Source organism: Podarcis cretensis (assembly GCF_951804945.1).
Source record: "Podarcis cretensis genome assembly, chromosome: Z".
Lineage (NCBI taxonomy): Eukaryota > Metazoa > Chordata > Lepidosauria > Squamata > Lacertidae > Podarcis > Podarcis cretensis.
The window spans coordinates 20,989,370-20,997,959 of record NC_137184.1 but is presented as its reverse complement, the minus strand read 5'-3'; the positions used below and the strand labels follow the sequence as shown (position 1 = coordinate 20,997,959).

Sequence of the window (8,590 nt, the reverse complement as noted above, 5' to 3'; positions counted from 1 at the left end):
TCTAGTCCAACCCCCTGCAATGCAGGAATCACAGCTAAAGAGTCCCAAACAGATGGCCATCCAACCTCTCTCTAAAAAACCCCAATGAAGGGGAGTCCAATGCCTTCCAAGGGTGTCTGTTCTGCTGATGCAGAGCTCTTCCTGATGTATAGCGCAATCTCCTATCTTATAATATGAAAAATTGCTCTGGATTGATCCTTGCTTGTCAGCTGGCTCCCCAAGTTCTGGAGGATTACAGGATTATTGTATAAATGTGCCTGATTAAACTTATTGTGGCTTACTTTGAGTCCTGAATAGAAAGTAGAAAACTAGGCACTGGGTGGCATTTGGAGATGTTTCCTTTTTTTATTTTCCCTAGGAGGATAACATCATGGGTGGTTTTGAAACATAGCTCCCAAAGTGATTTATTTTTATTTTGCAAAAGGCATTTCAAGGCACTTCCTCCTTGCATGCAGCTCAAAGGCCACAAAACCTCCGCCACTCCTCTCCAGATGTTAGTGCTTTTTTGTAGACATAAGCTTGAACCCTTCGTCTAGTATGGACCTCCTGTTGCGTCTCAGCCTCTTTTGTCTCTGCAGGTAAATTATCACTCCCAGAAAGGTGCAGGCAATGAGGAACAGCAAGACACCGGTGACGGCAAGGAAAATAATGGTCGCCTCTACTTGGCTATGTGCCAGTTTTGACCCGAACAAAACAAAGTGATGGCCATTGTCTTCATCTTCAGGAGGTGTCTCTGAGGACAAATGGATGATGAAAGGTCACTTTTTGTGGGCGGGTGGGGAGGAAATGAGATTGCATTAACGGAAGCTAACAGTACAGAATGACAGCAGCAAACAACCACTCTGCTGTCTTTTCAGTTTAAGAGCAAATTCACATTTTCCAAGGAAAAACAGGTACTAAGTCTGCAAAACCACCACACAGTTAGATAGCTAGATGAGCAATAAGGCTAGTAGAGGAATCTTTTTCATTACCAGGAAAAGTTCAACCTGTTACTTGTACCATGCAAAGAACTTGGAACAACTTGGAACCAGTCCTTAGCCCACTTGACCACTTTGATCGCTGGAAATTATTTATTTATTTATTTATTTATTTATTTATTTATTTATTTATTATTGTATTGTATTACAATTTGAATTCCATGGAGTGTTACGTTTGCACAGATGTCAGCCATAACAACGGCTAACTGGGCTTCCATCTTAACCAGAGTTTGAACACTGTTTGCAAACCATGGCTAAGAGGGAATCTTCCTAGCATTAGATGCAATTAGTCAGTGAAGATGTAATAGCAAACCGTGGCTAAAGCTGACAAGGTTAATGGCTGCTTACCTGGGAAGCAGCAGTTTGCAGCCTGGTGCAACCACGGCCCAATGTGTGGGCCATCTTTGGCACAGCACGACCACTGGGGGATGTTAGAACCTCCCCCCATTGGCCATGTGGCTTGGCACCCAAACCCTTTCAAATGGGCCAATTAGGAGGCTGTGTGTGTGAGAGAGGTTGTGGCAACAGGCCTGGCTTCACTCAGGTCTATCCCTGTAGTATATATCCAGGCCGCAACCAGACCTCTGCAACTCAGATTGCCATGGGATTCCATCTTAAGTCTGAACATAGTTTGCAAACCATGGCTAAGAGGGAATTTTCCTAGCATTAGCTAGTCAGAGTCAGTGAAGATGTACAGTGACGGGGGGGGGGGAAGTATTTGATCTCCTGCACATCAATCTCTGACTTTTGTCTTCTTGGTTTCTTGGGGCTTTCCTGATGTTATTCTGTCTCTCACACCTACAATACACCTACCATTAAAATTATGGACTGGTCATTTCTTTTCAGAGGGCAAACAGGCAAAGTTAGCAGGGGATCAAATACTTCCCCCCCTCACTGTAATAGCAAACCATGGTTAAAGCTGACAAGATAATTTGCAATGGAAGGGAGCTGGATAGAGTGCACACAGAGAACACTGACTCCCAGTTTGCACTCACAGAATCATGGAATTGGAAGGAACCCAAACGGTAACCTGATCAACCCTGTGCAGTGCATGGGGTTTGCAGGGAGCCAGCAGCACTGGACCACTGGGTGAACTTGAGGAATGAAAGGAGAATAATGGTGGACAAAAGGGGTGCCTTGCTAGGCTTCACACCGGGAATTGTCCTTATTCAAGAATGCTCAAAAGGGGTATAAACCTGAGATGCAATGACAACCATACCTGTATAGGAATTGGTCTTCAGAAGCACTGAATCTGAAAAGAAAGTACAGTACACAATTTAGTAGGAAGCTACTGGGAAGCACAAAAGGATGGCATAGGAAGCTGTGTTCTACTTAGACGAATGACGTCGATCCAATGTAACAGTTGCTGGGAAAAGATCTCTAAGGTTTCAGACAGGGGACAACTCCCAGTCCTACCTAGAGATGCTGGGGACTGAATCTGGGACCTTCTGCATTCAAAGAAGATATTCTAAGCACCAAACTATGGCCCTTCCCAAGCACTGGGACACTGTACTGGAAATATTTTTATGGGGGAACTGTTTTTAAATGTTTGCATTGTTTTTAATAGCTTTTCCACTTCCTTCTTGGGCTGCAAACTGTTTTATTTGTTTTGTAATTGCATATTTTACCCATCCTCTGACCCAGTGGTGAAGGGTGGGTAAGAAATGAGACAAAACAAATAAGCACAAGAGATCCCTGTGTTCAAGCCAGATAAAATGGGTGTCTGTAGCATCACATTGTAATATTAAGAACACAAGAATAGCCTGCTGGATCAGACCAATGGCCCATCTAGTCCGGCATCCTGTTCACATAGTGGCCAAGCAGATGCCTGTGGGAAACCTGCAAGCAGGATTCAAGCACAAGAGCACTCTCCCCTCCTGTGAGTTCCAGCAACTGGTTTTCAGAGGCATTTCCTCCCTCCGACTGTAGAGGGCAGAGCATAGCCATCAATAGCCCTCTCCTCTTCCACGAATTTGTCTAATAATCTTTCAAGGTAATCTTGGTTGCTTGGCATCAACTGCCGTCTGTAGGAGAGATTTCTACGGCTTAACTGTGCTTTTGCACTCCTCTGGTGACTTCGTCCTTGGGCATCAGGGCTGGCTCTGCTCTGCTTTTCCTCCTGCTGTTCTTCCATCAGTCCATCCGTCTGAGTGCATGGACAGGCAAGGCAGGTTCCTAGCCACTCAGTGTCAGAGTGGAGAGGCTCAATTTTTGTGTGTCCCTCCCCCCCCCCCCCCGGACCTGCACCTTGGTGGTGGCAACCTAACCAGCCCCTAGGTACAACCCTGACAAAGGCTCTAAATAAAATAATGGTAATGGTAATGATATAATGATAATGATGTTGATAAAAACCAACCTGCTCTCTCCTTACCGTGCTTAGGAAAGACTGTGAAGAGGGTTTCCATTCCAGCATGGATGTGATCGGCCACATGGCAATGAAGCAGCCATGTTCCAGGATTGCCAACCAGCATCTCCACCACTTCAAAGGTCCCAGGGAAGAGGTCCGCCACATCTGCTCTGTACGTCTTGCCACTCTGTCATGTGGGGAGGACCCAGAGAGCAAACATTATTTTGGAACAGGGAGGGCTGCCCCTGCAAAGCTACTGCCTGCACCAAGAAGAGCTGGGTTTCTGGGCCAGGAAAGTCGAATCATGTGACTTCTACCTATTAGGTAAGTTGTTGTTGTTGTTTTTAAAAAAGGTAAATTTATTCTGCAGTCTTGTTGATTTTTAGGTAAAGGTAAAGGGACCCATGGGATGCAGGTGGCCAAGGACTTGCCGATCAGAAGGTTGGCGGTTTGAATCCCCACAATGGGGTGAGCTCCCGTTGCTCAGTCCCAGCTCCTGCCAACCTAGCAGTTCGAAAGCACGTCATAGTGCAAGTAGATAAATAGGTACCACTCCGGCAGGAAGGTAAACAGCGTTTCTGTCCGCTGCTCTGGTTTGCCAGAAGCGGCTTAGTCATGCTGGCCACATAACCTGGAAGCTGTACACCAGCTCCCTTGGCCAATAAAGCGAGATGAGCACCGCAACCCGAGAGTTGGCCACAACTGGACCTAATGGTCAGGATCCCTTTACCTTTAAAGGGACTACTGACCTTTAAGTTCAGTCACTGACGACTCTGGGGTTGTGGCACTCATCTCGCTTTATTGGCCGAGGGAGCCGGCGTTTGTCCGCAGACAGCTTCCGGGTCATGTGGCCAGCATGACTAAGCCGCTTCTGGCGAACCAGAGCAGCGCACGGAAATGCCGTTTACCTTCCTGTCAGAGTGGTACCTATTTATCTACTTGCACTTTGACGTGCTTTCGAACTGCTAGGTTGGCAGGAGCTGGGACCGAGCAACGGGATCTCACCCCGTCGCGGGGATTCGAACCGCCAACCTTCTGATCAGCAAGCCCTAGGCTGTGTGGTTTAGACCACAGCACCACCTGCATTTATTTGGGTTCAAATCCCCACTTGGCATTAAGCTCACTGAGTGTGACTTTGGGGGCCAGTCATTGCCTCCCAGCCTAACCTACACTACAAGGTTGTTGTGAGGATAAAATCAGGAGGGGGAGAACAATGTATACCACCTTGGGGTATAAATGTGGGATTTAAAAAATAAAATAAAAAAGGTTGTCGTTCCCCCCCCCCGGCTTAAAAATAAGAAAGGTAAGTATCTCATTAGTTGCCTCTAGAAACAACACAGGGATTGTCATAAGAACGTAAGAGCCTACAGCTGCATCAGGCCCATGGCCCATCTAGTCCAGCACCTTGTTCTCACAGTGGCCAACCACATGCCTGTGGGGAACCTGCAAGGAGGACCCGAGCACAAGAGCCACTCTCCCTCCCTTTATTTCCAGCATCCAGTATTCAGAAGCATGGCTGCCTCCAGAACTATGGAGGCAGAGCACAGCTGCTGTGGTCAATAGCCATTGATAGCCCTCTCCTCCACTAACTTTGCCAATCGTCCCTGGAGTCATCTTCCAGGTTGGTGGCCATCACTGCCTACTGTGGGAGTGAGTTCCACAGTCTGTGTGCTGCATAAACAAGGACTTTCCTGAATCTCCCAACATTCACCTTCACTTGGCATCCAGGAATTCTGGTGTTATGAAAACTTTTCTCTGTCCACTTTTCCTCCATGCCCTGTATAATTTTATAAATGCCTGTCATATCACCTCTTGCTTGCTTTTTCTTTAAACAAAAACTTTTCATGTTAACTTCGGGGGAGGGGGTGAAGCTGAGAAGGTCACTGACCCCACAGTTCTGCATATACAGGCAGAGCACTGCATGGATTCATTACATGGGAAAGCTCTGCTTTGTAGCAGCAGACTGACTTTACATAGCATCATAAGGTTATTCAAGCAACAGCTTCAAATGCTCACCCGATAAATGAAGGTCTCAGCGTGGAAATGAACTGTGTGGATGTCAATCTCCTGGCCCATTCCCAGCAGGTACCAGTTCACCCAGTCTCCTTCATACATTGTCAGCCCAGGCAAGTTTGCATAGAGTTTACCATTGATGGCTAAGCGGAAGGAAGGAAGAAAGAAAAGGTCTGCTTATTGAATGAATGGAATCCACCCCTCTTTGGTTCATGAAATATTGCAAACTGCTGCTAGGGGGCACTGTTGGTTTTCCATGGGTTTATACAAGCAATTGATTTCAGCTGGTTACACGCCTTGTCATGGCACAGAGCTGCTATCCATAAAGACGGTAGCAACTCACCTTGAAGCCTAAAAGTCAGAAAAGATTACAAGGTTTCAATGCATCCTAATAACTTACATTTTTTGTCCATCTTATACCCACAGGGGTACAGTTATTGACTGGGGCTGGTGGGAATTGTAGTCCAAAACAGTTATGGGGGCTACTAGGTTGGGGAAGGCTGAAATATTTGATCTTAAGATCCTCACTTCTGAGACACCAGGAACTGTTGCAATCTCTTGGGATGCTTCTGTGGGTGGGATATCCCCCCCCCCACAATGGGATCTGGTTGACCACCCTATCTGGGAATAAAGAGGAACCTTCCCTAGGAAAGGTTGTCTAGTGACTCCAGTAATGGTTTTAGTTGCCTCTCCCTATAATGTAGCTAGGTAAAGGTAAAGGGACCCCTGACCATTAGGTCCAGTCGTGACCGACTCTGGGGTTGCGGCGCTCATCTCGCTTTATTGGCCAAGGGAACCAGCGTACAGCTTCCGGGTCATGTGGCCAGCATGACTAAGACGCTTCTGGTGAACCAGAGCCGCACACAGAAACGCCGTTTACCTATTTATCTACTTGCACTTTGACGTGCTTTCGAACTGTTAGGTTGGCAGGAGCAGGGACCGAGCAATGGGAGCTCACCCCGTCGCGGGGATTTGAACCACCGACCTTCTGATCAGCAAGCCCTAGGCTCAGTGGTTTAACCCACAGTGCCACCTGCATCCCATAATTTAGCTACATTACATTATATTACATTTATATCCCACCTTTCTTCCAAGAAGCTCAATGTGGTATACATGGGTTTATGTCTTCCTTTCCTATCCCCACAACAACACTGTGAGATAGGGTAGGCTGATAGACAGTGACTGGCCCAAGGTCACCCAGTGAGCTTCATGGCCGAGTGGGGACTAGAACCCCAGTCTCCACGGTTTTAATCCAATACTCTAGACCACTATGCCACATCGACTTTCCCTCTCTTTACAGAAGTCATCTCAGGTGCTTTGCTCCTGCGTGTACTTCCTGCAACACCCCTGCTCTCCCTAGTGGCAGGGTTCAGAGGTTTAGGGTTGAGTTGGTCTGGTTTCATTAACATTATCAGTGGATTCTAACTTAGAAAGGGCATCTAAGGTACAGCCAAAAGTCAAATCCTAGCAACTTCTGAGTCTTTCACGGATTACTTCCAGGAACTAATCATGTGCAAATTGCTACACAGCAGGCTTTTTTCTTTCACAACTTAGCAACAATTAGAGAGAAAAGCTAATGGCTGAAAGTGGCAGGTTCTGAAGTCTGTGCTACTGCACTTTTCCAATAAAAGGGCGCTCCCCTGTGAAGTCTGAGATCCTTCCTTAGTCCTCCCTCTTCAGAAGGTGTGTTTAATGGTCCTGAGTGCAGGGTGCTAAGCAACACCTTCTCGACTCTTGAAACATTGGGTGAGGGCACAAAGTGGAATTGAATCTTACACAAAACATTCTCCTGAGTCCTCTGCCCAGCTTCCCCAACAAAACAGGTAGTTGGTGTGACCAGCCTCATCATGCCATTGTGCTGTGGGACTCCCCCTCTACCCTCTAAACATCAGACGAGCCAACGATTCACCTACTCCAGCATCCTCTTCTCACAGTGCCCAACTGAATGCAAGCAGAATTTGAACACAAGTCCGCTTACCCCTTTTGGTGAGGAAGCATTGCAAGATGGCAGAGGCTTCACCTGGCTCCCCATGAGAGAACTGGAACAGCGGTGCCCTTCTTGATAGGCAGTGGGGGCTTAAGCCCCCTCCGCCTATCAGGAACTGTATCCTAGCCTGTACTTGGCTTTGGCTAATGAGGATGCAGGCTGGGACATGGGCTGTGACAGAGGGCAGAGCAGATGGAGCCGACAGTGGGCTTTCCTCAGATCCGCCCCTTGCCCATTTAATAATAATAATAATAATAATAATAATAATAATAATAATAATTATTTATTATTTGTACTCCGCCCATCTGGCTGGGTTTCCCCAGCCACTCTGGGCGGCTTCCATAAAAACCAAAAATACACTAAAATATCACAGATTAAAAACTTCCCTGAACAGGGCTGCCTTAAGATGTCTTCCGAATGTCAGGTAGTTATTTATCGCCTTGACATCTGATGGGAGGGCGTTCCACAGGGCAGGGGCCACGACCGAGAAGGCCCTCTGCCTGGTTCCCTGTAGCTTTGCTTCTCGCAATGAAGGAACCGCCAGAAGGCCCTCGGCGCTGGACCTCAGCGTCCGGGCAGAACGATGGGGTTGGAGACGCTCCTTTAGGTATACTGGGCTGAGGCCGTTTAGGGCTTTAAAGGTCAACACCAGCACTTTGAATTGTGCTCGGAAACGTACTGGGAGCCAATGTAGGTCTTTCAAGACCGGTGTTATGTGGTCTCGGCGGCCGCCCCCAGTCACCAGTCTAGCTGCCGCATTCTGGATTAGTTGTAGTTTCCGGGTCACCTTCAAAGGTAGCCCCACGTAGAGCGCATTGCAGTAGTCCAAGCGGGAGATAACTAGAGCATGCACCACTCTGGCGAGACAGTCTGCGGGCAGGTAGGGTCTCAGCCTGCGTACCAGGTGGAGTTGGTAGACAGCTGCCCTGGATACAGAATTGACCTGCGCCTCCATGGACAGCTGTGAGTCCAAAATGACTCCCAGGCTGCGCACCTGGTCCTTCAGGGGCACAGTTACCCTATTCAGGACCAGGGAGTCCTCCACACCAGCCCGCCCCCTGTCCCCCAAAAACAGTACTTCTGTCTTGTCAGGATTCAATCTCAATCCATTAGCCGCCATCCATCCTCCAACCGCCTCCAGGCACTCACACAGGACCTTCACCGCCTTCACTGGTTCTGATTTGAAAGACAGGTAGAGCTGGGTATCATCTGCATATTGATGGACACCCAGTCCAAACCCCCTGATGATCTCTCCCAGCGGCTTCA

At 47.8% G+C, this 8,590-nt stretch overlaps 1 protein-coding gene across 2 annotated transcripts in view; it reads right to left on the bottom strand.

Annotated features, from left to right (window-relative positions):
* Positions 1–403: 403 nt before the first annotated feature.
* The window catches only part of HEPH (hephaestin), a 49,682-nt gene continuing 41,495 nt past the window's right edge, over positions 404–8,590 (bottom strand). For both annotated transcript variants that reach the window (XM_079961218.1, XM_079961219.1), the window contains exons 18-21: positions 5,341–5,480; positions 3,349–3,511; positions 2,197–2,229; positions 404–733 (exon numbers count right to left, since the gene is read on the bottom strand). In XM_079961218.1, coding sequence (XP_079817344.1) covers positions 495–733; positions 2,197–2,229; positions 3,349–3,511; positions 5,341–5,480 — 575 coding nt within the window. In that variant the 3' untranslated portion in view covers positions 404–494. The remainder of the gene's footprint in view (positions 734–2,196; positions 2,230–3,348; positions 3,512–5,340; positions 5,481–8,590) is intronic.